A 17,500-nucleotide genomic window follows, 5' to 3' on the forward strand; every position below is an offset into this window, starting at 1 on the left:
CAACCACTGTCCCAGCTATGGGAAAATAGCTCCACTGCCTTGTGATTAGTCTGTTGAGATAAGGCTAAGGGAGCATACCCTGACAGAAAAGCAATTGCGCTCGAGGTGTGCAATAGGCGGGCCTTAACAGACGAAGGACCCGACAGCCTCCTGCAGCCAAGATTTACATTTACATTTACATTTACATTTAGTCATTTAGCAGACGCTTTTATCCAAAGCGACTTACAAATTAGGACTAAATTAAGCGAGTCATCATGAAGAGGCAAAAAACTACAACAACGCAAGAAGTGCTCAAAATACAAAGTTCAGGCATTATTCAGAGTAGCATAAGCACGATAAGTGAGGTTTTTAAAGGGAAAGGTTTTTTTATTTATTTTTTATTATTTTTTATTATGAAGGTAAGTGCTCACGGAAGAGATGGGTTTTCAGCTGTTTTTTGAATGTTGTCAGTGATTCTGCATTCCGGATGAGGGTGGGGAGACCGGTGTCCTGGGACCACCCTTGCCATCGGGATTTACCTCATCATGGTGAAGATAGTGCTACTGGGGATGGCGCACCTCCTTTGGCACTTTAAAACCTTCCTTGCGCAGGTCTCCACCTCTGACCCCGGTGACAATACCTGGACCTTACATATGGTTAAAGTCTGACGGCGATGGGGAATCTGACGACGGGGGCAGGTTTGAATAGACTGGGAGCTCTTAGTCAGAACCCTGCACGGCAGCGGCACAGGGTATTTGGTCGCTATCAACTGGGACTGAGTGGCAAGTGTTTCGGCAGACCCCTGTGCGATGGAGCCGCCCTATTTAGGGACCGCACTGCTCACCCCCATTGGGGAAGGGCCTAGAAAATGTGGCCTAAAAATTGCCCATTCAACCATGTACCTGGATAGATTACCGCGCCTATCGGGTTATTCCACTACTGCGGTCGAAATAAGAAAACTACAGGATATGGAGTTGAGTACTAGGTAGACATGGCACTGGCAGGGAGAATGCAAATGGTATGAGGTTACTTACTCTTTGCTCTGAGCATAACCTTACCATAACCAACACCATCTTCCAGCAGAAGGCAAAATATAAGACCTTGTGGATGCACCCTCGCTCTAAACATTGGCACATGATTGACTTCATCATGGTGAGGAGTAATGACATCAAGGATGATTTCATCACTCGTGCCATGAGAGGTGCAGAGTGCTGGACTGACCATCGTATGATTGTGGCCAAGCTCAATATGGAAGTGCGTTCCCCTTTGCGGCAGCAAAAGTCCCAAAAAAAAGAGACTAAATTGTAACCGCTTTGGAAACATAGAAGCAAGAAGTGAGTTTCGACGTCTCCTAGCTGAGAAGCTTAGGGAGTCTGAAACTTGTCTGAGCTCAGAAAACACAATGGATCAACAGTGGAACTATATTAGCTCTGTGCTCTACGATGCAGCAGCCAAATCCATCGGCTATAAGAGCAGGAACCACCAAGACTGGTTTAACGATAACTCAGACATCATCCACAACCTGCTTAATAGCGGAAAGCACACCGGGAAACTTTAGACAACCCTTCATCCATTAAGACTAGACAGCATTGGCAGGCAGCTCGGAGGAAAGTGCAAAAGGATATACGGGCCATACAGAATGACTGGTGGATTGAAAAGGCACATGAAATCCAATCCTTCGCAGATAAAAATGACATGCATAATTTTTATAATGCTGTCAAAACCATCTACGGTCCAACAAATCGCTGTGTCACTTTGCTGAAAACAGCTGATGGTTAAACACTTCTGAAGGACCAGAATAGTATCCTATTGAGGTGGGCTGACCATTTTGACACCCTGCTTAATCAGGACTCTGATGCAGACCCCACCATCCTGGATGAACTGCCTGAACTTCCTCCCATCCACGATCTCAGTCTACCACCAACCTTCCAGGAGGTTCTATCATCTGTCCGCTCCCTTAAGAACAACAAGTCCCCTGGCGCTGATAACATCCCTGCTGAGCTACTGAAGGAGGGAGGGTACATATGTATGCGCACCCTCTACCAGTACATCACCAAGGCCTGGACTGATGAGAACATCCCACAGCAATGGAGAGATGCAAACATTGTAGTCATCTATAAGAACAAGGGTGACAAGGCCGTATGCGGTAATAGTAGCGGCATATCACTCCTTTCTGTTGGTGGTAAGGTCATGGCCAAAGTGCTGCATCAGAGACTTATTAACAACATCACTGAGTCAATGCTGCCAGAATCACAGTGTGGGTTTGGAAAGAACAGGAGCACGATCGACATGATCTTCACAGCCCGGCAGCTTCAGGAAAAGTGCCGGGAGCAACATCGGGACATGTTTATGGCCTTTGTCGATCTCTCGAAAGCATTCGACACTGTGCAAAGAGAGCTCTTATGGGATGTCCTCCTCAGGTTTGGATGTCCAGATAAGTTTGTTAACATCCTCCGCCAATTCCATGATGGGATGATGCTCGGGGGACCATAGGCGGACAAGAGTCCGAGCCCTTCCCTGTACGCACAGGGGTGAGGCAGGGGTGTGTGTTAGCGCCAGTGCTCTTTAACATCTTCCTCCTGTGTGTCACCAAGCTTCTCCACAATGAGATTGAAAACAGCAGTGGTGTGGCAGTGGACTTCAGATTAGATGGCAACCTCTTTAACATTAGGAGGCTACATGCAACAACAAAAATCAGTAGAGAGCAGGTCCTGGAGCTACAGTATGCAGACGATTGTGCTTTTGTGGCCCATATTCCGGAGGATCTTCAAACTGTCCTTGCTGTGGCGGTAAGGGCGTACAGCAGGATGGGGCTGACTGTTAACACCACCAAGACAGAAGTGGTCTGCCAATGGAGTACCAATGTCCCACCCACACCTCCTGCCTTCACTGTTGGAGATGAACAGCTGTCAGTAGTGCCATCTTTCAAATATCTGGGGAGTTTTCTCTCTGAGGATAGCGGCATCGACAATGAAATCCAGAGCCGAATTAAACAGGCATCAGCTGCCTTTGGGAGACTTCGATGTAGAGTCTTTCATAATAAGAACCTTCATCTTCATCCCTCCACAAAGGTCGCCGTATACCAAGCGGTCTGTGTCACCACCCTCCTCTATAGCTGTGAAGCATGGGTAACCTACTGCCGTCACATCAAGTCCTTAGAGCACTTCCACATAAGCTGCCTTCAGCGCATTCTGGGAATTACCTGGCGTAATCATGTGCCTCACACTGAAATACTTAAAAAGACGAACTGCAGAAGTATTGAGGCCATTATTACCCAGCGCCAACTGCAGTGGTTGGGGCATGTGATAAGGATGCCCCCATGTCGGCTGCCCCGCAGAGTACTATATGGCCAGTTACATCATGGTCGACGCTCAGCTGGGGGTCCGAAGAAGCGCTATAAAGATCAGATGAAGAACGCCTTGAGAAAGTGTAAGATCAGACCTGAGGATCTGGAGGATGTTGCTGCTGACCGCACCATCTGGCGACAGCTATGTGGAGATGGGGTTCGTACACTAGAGATGGAGAGGACAACCAGAAGACAGCAGAAGCGAGCCAGGAGAAATGCAGCCATAGCTGCCACTGTGACCACCACCACCATCACATACATATGCCCCACCTGCAATAGAGCTTGTGGGTCCAGGATAGGACTGTTCAGTCATCAAAGATCTCACCGTTAAAGGCGTGGACGTCATCATCGGATTTCGATGGACAACCGAAGAAGAAATGTGTGTGTGTGTCCGCCTGTGTGTGTGTCAGCCCGCCTGTCTGTGTGTGTGTGAGTCCGCCTGTGTGTGTGTGTCCACCTGTCTGTTTGTATCCCTGTATGAATGTCTGTGTGTGTGTATGTGTATGTGTGTGTTTGTATCCCTGTATGAATGTCTGTGTGTGTCTTTGTCTGTGTGCGTCCATTTGTGTGTGCCCGTACAACTGTCTGTGTATGTCTGACTGTCTGTGTGTGTGTGTGTGTGTGTGTGTGTGTGTGTGTGTGTGTGTGTGTGTGTGTGTGTGTTAGACTGTCTGTGTGTCCGACTGTTTGTGTGTCTCCGACTGACTGTCTGTCTGTCTGTGTGTGTCCGTCTCTGTGTCTGTCCGACTGTGTGTGTTTGTGTGTCTCCGACTGTCGGTGTGTTTGTGTCCGACTGTCTGTGTGTGTCCGTCTCTCTGTGTCTGTCCGACTGTGTGTGTGTGTGTGTGTGTGTGTGTGTGTGTTAGACTGTCTGTGTGTCCGACTGTTTGTGTGTCTCCGACTGACTGTCTGTCTGTGTGTGTCCGTCTCTGTGTCTGTCCGACTGTGTGTGTTTGTGTGTCTCCGACTGTCTGTGTGTGTCCGTTTCTCTGTGTCTGTCTGACTGTGTGTGTGTGTGTGTGTGTGTGTGTGTGTGTGTGTGTTAGACTGTCTGTGTGTCCGACTGTTTGTGTGTCTCCGACTGACTGTCTGTGTGTGTCCATCTCTCTGTGTCTGTCCGACTGTGTGTGTGTGTGTGTGTGTCAGACTGTCTCTGTCTCCGACTGTCTGTGTGTGTTTGTGTGTCTCCGACTGTCTGTGTGTGTCCCCGACTGTCTGGGTGTGTTTGTGTGTGTGTGTGTCTGTGTCCGACTGTCTGTGTGTGTCCGTCTATCTGTGTCTGTCCGACTGTGTGTGTGTGTGTGTGTGTGTGTGTGTGTGTGTGTGTGTGTGTGTGTGTGTGTGTGTGTCAGACTGTCTGTGTGTCCGACTGTTTGTGTGTCTCCGACTGACTGTCTGTGTGTGTCCATCTCTCTGTGTCTGTCCGACTGTGTGTGTGTGTCAGACTGTCTCTGTCTCCGACTGTCTGTGTGTGTGTGTGTGTGTCCCCGACTGTCTGTGTGTCCGTCCGTGTGTGTGTGTGTGTGTGTGTGTGTGTGTGTGTGTGTGTGTGTGTCAGACTGTCTCTGTCTCCGACTGTCTGTGTGTGTGTGTGTGTGTGTGTGTGTGTCCCCGACTGTCTGTGTGTGTGTCAGACTGTCTCTGTCTCCGACTGTCTGTGTGTGTGTGTGTGTCCCCGACTGCCTGTGTGTGTGTCCGTCCGTCCGTCCATCTCTGTGTGTGTGTGTGTCCGACTGTCTGTCTCTGTTCATCTGTCCTGTGTAAGTGATTTCAGCTGTAATGTTTGACATCTTGACAGAAGCTAAAAAACATTTTAACACAAACTTAAAAATTCTAAATATGTATTTGTGCAATGACATCAGGACAACAATCCTCGTAGTGAGCAGTGTTCTTTAGTATCATAGTTTTTAATATTTTTTATTATTTTTATTTTTGTATTTCTTTTAATTTTAAAGTTTTAGTAATTCTGTTGTGTGTTTAATAAGTCTATATAGTTTTTATAAATGTTATATTATTATTAGTTTATTTTAGCACATCAAATTAAACTGATCATGAGAAATGTTGCCTTGGCAACTAACTGGTTTTTTTTATTTCAAGTACAGCTGAAAGCAGAAAATGTTATTTATTTTTACTTTTAGGTTTTAGTTAACTATAATAACCATGGTAATGAGGCCATGTGATAGAATACAGCATCTTTAAACCTTTACTGTTTTAAGTATACAGTATACAGTACAGTGATGTCAGTCGAGCATCTCTGTTTCCATGGAAACTCCTCCAGCAGCGGATGCTTTCATTATCCGTGCCGTGATGCTGATTCGCACTGATGCAGATAAAACACACCTGCTGTCCTGCATAATGTACATCTGATCGTGTGTGTGTGTGTGTGTCTTCATCTTCCGCGAGCACACACACGCCCTCCGTGCGCGTGCACGCCGCAGACCCACAAACCCACATCAGAATGTGAGCGAGAGCTGGATGTGTGTCAAGGACACGAGCGAATAACAACACGGGATTCGTGCATGAATAAAGGAGGATTCGGGTTCGGATCTTCAGCGGGTTCCGGTTCCGGCTCCGATCCGAGCGGCTTCTGTGGGATTCGGGCCCGATTCGGATCATCTGTGGATTTAAATGGACTCGTGAACCCGGTCCGGGTCTGATGTTTATGAACGAGACACTGAGATCAGATCGACGAGCGATGGATGCGCTACAAAAAACATAAATCTGATGTGAAATCAGATTGATCTTCAGCATCGCCTCCATTTTGAATCTGATTTAATATCATGATTTTATTCGCGATGATGGATTTATTTCCGTCTCCCTGATTTTATTCCCATCAGTGACGCGTTTGCTGTTATGATTGTTTTTGTAGATGATTGTTGATGCCCTTTCGCGGATTATTTCACATATTGATCTGATCTGATCGCGTTTCTCATAATCAAAGAAAGACTCGAAGAGACGGACATTCGCGCTGGTTCTGGTTCTGGTTCTGGTTCGGTTCGGAGATGCGGAGTGTGTTCAGGGAATGAGCCATGAATGAGAGGTGATGAAGATGATGATGATGATGCTGGAGACACAGGTATCTTAAACATAAAGCTGCTTTATTGGGATTTATGATTCCATGAAGAACCTTTAACATCCACGGATATTTGCATCGCACTAACGCTTCTTTAGGTTATTAAAATGTTCTTCACACTAAGAAACGGTTCTTTTGTGAACGGATCGCTGAAAGGTTCTTCTGTGGAATCACTGCGAACAACGTCTTTACAACCTTTATTTATTTCATGTTCATGTGATGTTTGTCCCATAAATGCTGTGAACACTGTTCCTACTAAGAGGACATGATACAATTAGAGTCAATGGAGGAAGTGATGTCATTTGATTCATTAGTTTTCTCAGGCTCAAATCGCCCCCTATACCCTAACTAGGGCACTATTTGAGGGGACAGGCATTTGTAGTGGTGGACATTATCGAGTGCACTCATTTAATCCCACAATGCACTGCAATAACGAGTGTACAACTGGGCTGCATTTAAGGCCTTGTCCCAATGGCAAGTCGTGTGGACTTCATGTACGTCACTGCTCACGCTGTTCACTACTGGCGAAACCCTTGCAGTGTGCTTAATGGAACGGCATAAGCCCTGATTTTATTATTCTATGCACAATTCTATATGATTGGGCTGTTGGAGAAAATATATAAGATTACTCAAACGCTTAAGGTAGCTACAAGTATGCGGTTAAATGTCAAAATATGTCCAATATCGTACACTAGAGTTGTGTAGGTCTTTTGTGATGTCACAATCATGGTGCATTGTGGTCTGTGGATCAGAATCGAGGGGTCCAGGGTCTGTCCTGATACACTTCCCTCGTTCTCTTGACGAAGTTAAGCACACTTCAGGTAGTGCTTTGGGGAGTTTGTGAGTGTAGCCTATGTCTAACAGTGGAGTTAAACGCAACCCTGATGTACAACCATGAGAATACCCATAATGCACTGCGAGGTTCGAGAAAAGTCCCTTTTCCGAACGGCTGGTCCAATGTGAGTACAGTGTAATATCATGTATAAAGTCCTTTTTAACTGATTATTACATGGTGTAATTAAGCTTTGTTCATGCTAGTTTCCTTGACAGAGGGCAAGATGGATCTTTTCTTTACTACTGGAGCTTTTATTTTATTTTTATTTTTTGAAGTTTGCTAAGTTTAAAATGACTATTAAACAGCAAAAGCAGCAACTCTTCCGGCGCACTAGTGTCCGAATCCACTCACTCGTTTTCATTCACTTCTGCCAGTGGACTAGTGTAGGGAATAGTGAACGAGGGGAGATGGGGCGATTCGGGACACAGCTCAGTGGATTCCATTTGATTAATTTATTCAGTCTAATTCATGGAATTCTCATTATGTGTGAATGATGTTTTTAACGTAATGTTGCTCCTGGTGTTGATGAAGATTAGAGAGAGGGGGTGAGAGAGAGGGAGGGGGTGAGAGAGAGGGGGGGGGTGAGAGAGAGGGGGTGAGAGAGAGGGAGGGGGTGAGAGAGAGGGAGGGGGTGAGAGAGAGAGGGGGTGAGAGAGAGAGAGGGGGTGAGAGAGAGAGAGGGGGTGAGAGAGAGGGGGTGAGAGAGAGAGAGGGGGTGAGAGAGAGGGGGGGGGTGAGAGAGAGGGGGTGAGAGAGAGGGGGTGAGAGAGAGGGGGGGGTGAGAGAGGGGGTGAGAGAGAGAGGGGGTGAGAGAGAGGGAGGGGGTGAGAGAGAGGGAGGGGGTGAGAGAGAGGGAGGGGGTGAGAGAGAGAGGGGGTGAGAGAGAGAGAGGGGGTGAGAGAGAGGGGGGGGGTGAGAGAGGGGGTGAGAGAGAGAGAGGGGGTGAGAGAGAGGGGGTGAGAGAGAGAGAGGGGGTGAGAGAGAGGGGGGGGTGAGAGAGAGGGGGGGGTGAGAGAGGGGGTGAGAGAGAGAGGGGGTGAGAGAGTGTGTGTGAGTGAGTGAGTGAGGGAGGAGAGAGAGTGAGTGTAACAGAGTGTGTAAGTGAGAGTGTGTGTGTGTGTGTGTGTGTGTGTGAGTGAGTGTAAGAGAGAGAGAGAGAGGGTGTGAGTGAGTGAGTGAGTGTGGGAGGGAGGAGAGAGAGTGAGTGAGTGAGTGAGTGAGGGAGTGAGGGAGGAGAGAGAGTGAGTGTAACAGAGAGTGTGTAAGTGAGAGAGTGTGAGTGAGTGTGTGTGTGTGTGTGTGTGTGTGTGTGTGTGTGTGTGTGTGTGTGTGTGTGTGTGTGTGAGTGAGTGTAAGAGAGAGAGAGAGAGAGAGAGGGAGGAGAGAGAGAGTGAGGGTGTGAGTGAGTGAGTGAGTGAGTGAGTGAGTGTGGGAGGGAGGAGAGAGAGAGAGAGAGAGAGAGGGTGAGTGTGAGTGAGGGAGTGTGGGAGGGAGGAGAGAGAGAGAGAGAGAGGGTGAGTGTGAGTGAGTGAGTGAGTGAGTGAGTGTAACAGAGAGTGTGTAAGTGAGAGAGTGTGTGTGTATCCTGAGGTTATCCTAGGACTATCTTGAGGTTATCCTGTAGAGCGTGAGATCATGAGCTGTGCCGTGACCCAGAAAACACATCACAACACAAGACTGAAGCTCTGCTGTGAGGAATCCTGCCAGAATGATCATGTTTGGGTGAACTCTCTATTTCAGGGTCAGTTTCTGCACAGTTCCAGACCTCACACGAGTTTGTCATGAGTGAGTTTCATGTGTGTTAGTCGTCTCTTCTGCAGGACTTCAGCTGAGATCACTGCTATAATCATTCAGCTCCTGAAACTAACGTTAAATGACCTAATACACACACACACACACATACACACACACACACACACACACACACACACACACACACACTGCACAGCTGTGGTGGACACACACGGGTCCCTGTGGGGTCAAACACTTCCTGAGTCGGATTTCACTCTGTGACTGACACAAACACACACACACACGACTCTCTGAATCATGAGGAGCTTGAGAGAGGAACACAATAACCCTGTTGTTTCCTGTTCCTCACTGAGAGATAATCAGTGTTCACACACTCACACACACACACCTTCACCACACCTTCATAACGGATCTGTCCACAGAAACACACTCACACACACTCACTCTCTCTCTCTCTGCTTACTTGAACACACGTCACTACGCAACAAATAACAGTGCTTGTTCATTTGCATTGAAGCAATAGCGAAGATAAAAAAAAAACATAATAATGTGGCGATAGAGTTCACACGCAGAGAGCGAGCAGAATCGTACTCGATTACTAACGTAACCTCGGTTCCCTGAGATAAGGGAACGAGTACTGCGTCTTAGCTTCTTAGCTTAAGCTAGGGGGAAACTCCTTTCTCCGAAATACAGATGCCTTTATAAAATAATGCAGTGCTACTGCAGTCATACAGTGCTGAGGCTTACTCGCACGCTATTGGCTGGTCAGTGGGAACTGCACGAACCAATGGCAGAGCGGCGTAACTGCGCGAACCAATCAGTGTGAAGCCCGCCGACCTGAGCGCAGGGGAATCCTCAGGGAAATTCCAGGGGGAATCCGCCTATAAAAGACACTTGAATTGCCATGGATTCAGGTTTTTATCGACTGAAGCGACGTTCGCTAGTCGTTCGCACCATAGCACGGCCGTCTACGCAGTACTCGTTCCCTTATCTCAGGGAACCGAGGTTACGCTAGTATGGGTCAAACTCTAGACAGGAAGTGCTCACAGAGAGCGCTTGTAGGTCACCAACTCGCTTAACTGATGCTAAGGCTAGCAGTAACGCAGTTAACGGCGCGTAGCCTCGCTGATAGTACTCAGGACACTCGCTGGGAGGTCCCCGAGCTCCCGTCGAGGGGCCACACATGTAGTGCCCACAGTTTGGGACGGGGGTGCCAGATCGTCCTGTTCGCCTGGGAAAGGAGGTCTTTCCTCGGGAATTGGACAAGGGGCTGATGCGAGCAGCTGAATCATCTCGGGGAACCAAGGTTGGGTCCGCCAGAGAGGGGCCACTAGTATAGGGTATGTCTGCCCTCCCTGATCCTTTTTATGACTTGGGGGAGGAGCGAGACCGGAGGAAAAGCATAAAGTAGACGACAGGGCCAGCGCGTCCCTGCCCTTCGAGAAGAATGTTGGGCAATGACAGTTGTCTTCAGAGGCGAAGAGGTCGACCTCTGCCCTCCCGAAAACACTCCATATCATTTGAACCGTTTGGGGGTGGAGAGTCCATTCCCCAGGGGACATTTGGCCCCTGGACAGCATGTCTGCTCCCTGGTTCAGTCTGCCCGGCACGTGCGCTGCTCTTAGAGAGCGCAGGTTTCCGCTTTCCCATAGGATGAGATCTCTGGCCAGTTTGTACAGCCGTCTCGACCTGAGCCCGCCTTGGCGGTTTATGTAGGAGACCACTGTTGTGCTGTCCGTACGGACCAGGACGTGGTGACCTGAGAGACGTGGTAGGAAGGTCTTGAGGGCTAGCACTACTGCGATCATTTCTAGGCAGTTGATGTGCAACCGTGCCTCCGTGCTTGACCATGAGCCGAAGGCCGGTTCGCCCTCGCACAGAGTGCCCCGACCCATTGGAGGCACCCGTGGTGATTACCATTCGTCTCGAGACTGTCCCCAAGCTCATCCCAGACTCGAAGAGACTGGGTGTTGACCAGGGATCCAGGGCTCTGATACATCCGTGGCCCACTCTGATAGACAGACTGCCTGAGCGCCACGCTTAGGGAGGAACCCGAGGTTTCAGCCACTTGCACTTGCACTTGCACTTGCACTTGCACTCCCAGACCTGCTCGCTCAGACACCAGCGAAAGCTTCCTCTGCAAGTGACGTCACTTGCAATCGACGCATAGTGTGGTTCGTGTCGGATTGAGAACAGCTCCCAATGGCGTTCAAAAATCGTTTCTGTAAGTATATACATATAAATAAATATAAATCGTCGCTGTCGGGCGGAAACCTCGTATGTCCAAATTTGGTCAATTTCATATTTTTTCACAAATAGATGCTATTGGACAGTCCCCCACGTGGTTCTGTTATTTTTACAAATTATTAACCAATCCAAAGTGTTGAAAATAGCTAGAGAGCAAATCTCTTAACTCCATTGGACACTGTCTGAGAATCCTCGTAACTCCATCTCTTCTTCACTCCGCAGCATTTTGTCTCCTCAGGATTGAAAGTCGCAGCGATTAAGAAATCCTCGTCGAGCAACACGTAAAGCAAGCCTTAACTCTGATTTTATCTGTGGTAAACTATGATATCAGTTATTGATGTATTTTAAATGTCTACTTATTACTAGGCTTATTATTACTAGGCTTTTTATACGTGTGCATTGAAGTTTTAAAATGTAGGCTATCTAATATAATACTTGAATTGAATTAAATGTTTTGGATACCAGCAGCATTAAATTATTGTTTTTATTATTATTTTACTGACTCGAAGTTGGCACTGTGCATGTAAAATACCCCAAGTAGCAAGGTTTTCATTTATGGGAGAAAAAAGGGCTGTCTAAGTCACTGGCGCCAAGTAAGCCTATCTTTGGATAACTCTGTCTGTTTTTTAGACAATAACGAGTGAAAATAGTTAGGTTAGATGCATTTGAGTAGGCATGTTTTGTTAAAAATCGATAGCTGTAATGCTTCGGTGCAGAAGGCCTCAGTTGGCCAGGGGTTTTATAGTGTCGAGAGGCGGCGCGCTGGGTTTGAGCAGGGTGCCGAGGCTCAAGTGGTGCGGAAGAGAAAGAATGCTCTTTTGTTGAGTATTTTTGTTTTTTATTGGGTCCGCTATAACAGCGGTTGAGTGTAAGGGGTTTGAGCGGGCTCGCTGCTTACACTCGCAGCAACAACATTTTCTCCCTCGGCCGGAACTGAGCAGGGCTGCTGGGGGGAAACTCAGAGCACTTTGGAAGGTGGTCCGCCCTTGGCGGGACTCGACCCTCCCCTCTCTTCCTGTTCTGCAGATCAGGAAGACTTCTTTTGACCAGGGTCCAGCGTTATCTTTGGCAGGGGTCCCTGACGCTTGGGCGCAAAGCACTTCTGCTGACTGCGGCGCTGCTGCTCAGGCGGTGGGTTAGTGAGTGGCTGCAGGCGCTGGCTTTTTCTGCTAGTGAGTCGGCACGCTTTTCTGGTGACTCAAGGCAGCAGAGCTGGAGCGTTTGGGCAGAAAGTGTCTCATAGCCTGGGATGCTTTTTGTGCCGTGGTGAAACCACCGCAGGGCCGAAGAGACCGGCGGATGAGACGGGAGAGTCAAGGAAGGCGGTTTTGTCGGCATCCTTGATATCAGTTAGGTTGAGCCACAGGTGTCGCTCTAACACCACAAGGCTGGCCATGGATCTGCCTATGGCCTGGGCGTTGGCTTTTGTAGCACGCAGGGCCAGGTCTGTGGTGCTGTGGAGGTCGCGGAAAGCTTCCGGGTCAGGTCCAGTCTCATCCATTGCACTGAGGAGCTTGGCCTGAAAGACCTGGAGGACCGCCATCGAGTGGAGAGCGGAGCCTGCCTGGCCAGCGGACGCGTAGGCCCTACCCGCTAAGGCCGAGGTCGTCCTGCAGGGCTTAGACAGGTGAGAAACCTTGGCTTTCCAGCCAATCGTCAAGGGTGGGTAGAGGTGCTGCCACGGCTGCTTCTGCTCGTAGCCTTTTTCCTCTGCGCCGTCGATGGTCGAGAGCGCAGACAAGGAAGAGAGACATAGGCGTGCAGAGTAGGGGGCGCGCCATGATTACACCAGCTCCTCGTGGACTTCTCTGCCATTGGTTCATGCAGTTCCCACTGACCAGCCAATAGCGTGCGAGTAAGCCTCAGCACTGTATGACTGTGCAGTAGCACTGCGTTATTTTATAAAGGCTTCAGTATTTTGGAGAAAGGAGTTTTCCCCTAGCGTCTTAAGCTAAGACGCAGTACGACTGACCGTTCGAAAGGGAACAGCAGTTCCTCACTGACACAGCAGGAGAGCTCTGAGGACACAGGTGTGTTCTGCTCAGCGGGATGTTGGATGTTCTTCATACTGTATTGATCTGTCCACCTAAAATACTTTTTGATTCTGGATGACAGGATTTTGTTTGAATGAAGGTTAGGGTCAAATAATAAATAAATAAATAAATTCTCTCAGAAGGTGTTTATACAGTACACTCATCTCTAACTCTATTCTCTCAGAAGGTGTTTATACAGTAAACTCGTCTCTGTATCTCTATTCTCTCAGAAGGTGTTTATACAGTACACTCATCTCTGTATCTCTATTCTCTCAGAAGGTGTTTATACAGTAAACTCATCTCTGTATCTCTATTCTCTCAGAAGGTGTTTATACAGTAAACTCGTCTCTAACTCTATTCTCTCAGAAGGTGTTTATACAGTACACTCATCTCTAACTCTATTCTCTCAGAAGGTGTTTATACAGTAAACTCATCTCTGTATCTCTATTCTCTCAGAAGGTGTTTATACAGTAAACTCGTCTCTAACTCTATTCTCTCAGAAGGTGTTTATACAGTAAACTCGTCTCTAACTCTATTCTCTCAGAAGGTGTTTATACAGTACACTCATCTCTGTATCTCTATTCTCTCAGAAGGTGTTTATACAGTAAACTCGTCTCTAACTCTATTCTCTCAGAAGGTGTTTATACAGTACACTCATCTCTGTATCTCTATTCTCTCAGAAGGTGTTTATACAGTAAACTCATCTCTGTATCTCTATTCTCTCAGAAGGTGTTTATACAGTAAACTCATCTCTAACTCTATTCTCTCAGAAGGTGTTTATACAGTACACTCATCTCTGTATCTATTCTCTCAGAAGGTGTTTATACAGTAAACTCGTCTCTAACTCTATTCTCTCAGAAGGTGTTTATACAGTAAACTCATCTCTGTATCTCTATTCTCTCAGAAGGTGTTTATACAGTAAACTCGTCTCTAACTCTATTCTCTCAGAAGGTGTTTATACAGTACACTCATCTCTGTATCTCTATTCTCTCAGAAGGTGTTTATACAGTAAACTCGTCTCTAACTCTATTCTCTCAGAAGGTGTTTATACAGTAAACTCGTCTCTAACTCTATTCTCTCAGAAGGTGTTTATACAGTAAACTCATCTCTGTATCTCTATTCTCTCAGAAGGTGTTTATACAGTACACTCATCTCTGTATCTCTATTCTCTCAGAAGGTGTTTATACAGTAAACTCGTCTCTAACTCTATTCTCTCAGAAGGTGTTTATACAGTACACTCATCTCTAACTCTATTCTCTCAGAAGGTGTTTATACAGTAAACTCGTCTCTAACTCTATTCTCTCAGGTGGTGTTTATACAGTAAACTCGTCTCTCTAACTCTTCTCTCAGAAGGTGTTTATACAGTACACTCATCTCTAAATCTATTCTCTCAGAAGGTGTTTATACAGTACACTCATCTCTATTCTCTCAGAAGGTGTTTATACAGTAAACTCGTCTCTAACTCTATTCTCTCAGAAGGTGTTTATACAGTACACTCATCTCTAACTCTATTCTCTCAGAAGGTGTTTATACAGTAAACTCGTCTCTAACTCTATTCTCTCAGAAGGTGTTTATACAGTACACTCATCTCTAACTCTATTCTCTCAGAAGGTGTTTATACAGTAAACTCGTCTCTGTATCTCTATTCTCTCAGAAGGTGTTTATACAGTAAACTCGTCTCTGTATCTCTATACAGTAAACTCGTCTCTGTATCTCTATTCTCTCAGAAGGTGTTTATACAGTAAACTCGTCTCTGTATCTCTATTCTCTCAGAAGGTGTTTATACAGTAAACTCCTCTCTGTATCTCTATTCTCTCAGAAGGTGTTTATACAGTAAACTCGTCTCTGTATCTCTATTCTCTCAGAAGGTGTTTATACAGTAAACTCGTCTCTGTAACTCTATTCTCTCAGAAGGTGTTTATACAGTAAACTCGTCTCTGTAACTCTATTCTCTCAGAAGGTGTTTATACAGTAAACTCGTCTCTAACTCTATTCTCTCAGGTGTTTATACAGTAAACTCGTCTCTGTAACTCTATTCTCTCAGAAGGTGTTTATACAGTAAACTCGTCTCTAACTCTATTCTCTCAGGTGTTTATACAGTAAACTCGTCTCTGTAACTCCATTCTCTCAGAAGGTGTTTATACAGTAAACTCGTCTCTCTAACTCTATTATCTCAGAAGGTGTTTATACAGTAAACTCGTCTCTGTATCTCTATTCTCTCAGAAGGTGTTTATACAGTGGTACACCAGTGGTGGTGGTTGAGGAGAGATCCCTTGATATGATTGTAAAGCGCTTTGGATGTACAGTAGTACATATGAAAGCGCTATATAAATGCCTCATTCTATTCTATTCTATTCTATTCTACAGTAAACTCGTCTCTGTATCTCTATTCTCTCAGAAGGTGTTTATACAGTAAACTCGTCTCTGTATCTCTATTCTCTCAGAAGGTGTTTATACAGTAAACTCGTCTCTGTAACTCTATTCTCTCAGAAGGTGTTTATACAGTAAACTCGTCTCTGTAACTCTATTCTCTCAGAAGGTGTTTATACAGTAAACTCGTCTCTGTAACTCTATTCTCTCAGAAGGTGTTTATACAGTAAACTCGTCTCTGTAACTCTATTCTCTCAGAAGGTGTTTATACAGTAAACTCGTCTCTGTAACTCTATTCTCTCAGAAGGTGTTTATACAGTAAACTCGTCTCTGTATCTCTATTCTCTCAGAAGGTGTTTATACAGTAAACTCGTCTCTGTAACTCTATTCTCTCAGAAGGTGTTTATACAGTAAACTCGTCTCTGTAACTCTATTCTCTCAGAAGGTGTTTATACAGTAAACTCGTCTCTAACTCTATTCTCTCAGGTGTTTATACAGTAAACTCGTCTCTGTAACTCTATTCTCTCAGAAGGTGTTTATACAGTAAACTCGTCTCTAACTCTATTCTCTCAGGTGTTTATACAGTAAACTCGTCTCTGTAACTCCATTCTCTCAGAAGGTGTTTATACAGTAAACTCGTCTCTCTAACTCTATTATCTCAGAAGGTGTTTATACAGTAAACTCGTCTCTGTATCTCTATTCTCTCAGAAGGTGTTTATACAGTGGTACACCAGTGGTGGTGGTTGAGGAGAGATCCCTTGATATGATTGTAAAGCGCTTTGGATGTACAGTAGTACATATGAAAGCGCTATATAAATGCCTCATTCTATTCTATTCTATTCTACAGTAAACTCGTCTCTGTATCTCTATTCTCTCAGAAGGTGTTTATACAGTAAACTCGTCTCTAACTCTATTCTCTCAGAAGGTGTTTATACAGTAAACTCGTCTCTAACTCTTCTCTCAGAAGGTGTTTATACAGTAAACTCGTCTCTAACTCTATTCTCTCAGAAGGTGTTTAAATACAGTAAACTCATCTCTAACTCTATTCTCTCAGAAGGACAATAAACTCGTCTCTCTCAGAAGGTGTTTATACAGTAAACTCGTCTCTGTATCTCTAGTCTCTCAGGTGTTTATACAGTAAACTCGTCTCTAACTCTATTCTCTCAGATGAATCTCAGCAGGTCGTGTCGTGCTTCCTCCAGCAGGGGGCGCTCAGCAGCTCGATAGGCACTGATAGATACACGTCTGAAATGAAAGTACATCGCATTCAAATATAATAATTCCACGGATTCGAACAAAAAATATGAATGAAATCAGCGATCTGTGTTAAATTATTATTATTATTGTCTTTGATATTTTGGTCGCCCGAAGCTCCGCCCACTTTCAGACTTCTGTCTCATGTTGATTGACATTCTGTGGTTCTGATGTGAGAATGACATCATGATCCGAGCGGAGAAGAGGCGGGGTCCGAACTCTCTCTCTCTCTCTCTCTCTCTCTCTCTCTCTCTCACACACACACACACACTCACACTCACTCCCACACTCAGTCAGTGATGGTCACGGCCGTGTGCGGCTGTAGTTCGGTTGGGTCTCCCGGTACCGATGGTGTGTGTTGCGGGGTGTGAGTTCGTCATGTTTGACGCCAGTGTTTGGCGGATCCGGAGCATCCGGGACTCGGTGAGACTCGAGATTCACGACGAACCGAATCCTGCGGTGCTGAACCGATTCACTCCGCTGGACCCGGACACACCTCAGCTGGAGGTACAAACAATAATAACTCGTGTAGAGCAGCAGTTATCATAATAACAGACTCGATTATTATAAGCAATATTATTTTGAATATTATTAATCTGCAGAAATATCAA

General features: G+C 46.1%; 1 protein-coding gene across 4 annotated transcripts in view; it reads left to right on the top strand.

Moving 5' to 3' along the window:
- Positions 1–5,750: 5,750 nt before the first annotated feature.
- The window catches only part of LOC311277385 (ral guanine nucleotide dissociation stimulator), a 38,899-nt gene continuing 27,149 nt past the window's right edge, over positions 5,751–17,500 (top strand). Inside the window, exon 1 of one of the 4 annotated variants that reach the window (XM_084387669.1) lies at positions 5,751–6,401. In XM_084387669.1, the coding sequence (XP_084243795.1) occupies positions 6,369–6,401 (33 nt within the window). In that variant the 5' untranslated portion in view covers positions 5,751–6,368. Of the gene's footprint in view, positions 6,402–17,176; positions 17,397–17,500 lie in introns of those variants that run through there. The other 3 variants (XM_084387668.1, XM_084387666.1, XM_084387667.1) reach the window with 3 other exon arrangements.

Source organism: Rutilus rutilus (assembly GCF_951802725.1).
Source record: "Rutilus rutilus genome assembly, chromosome: 18".
Taxonomy (NCBI): Eukaryota; Metazoa; Chordata; class Actinopteri; order Cypriniformes; family Leuciscidae; genus Rutilus; species Rutilus rutilus.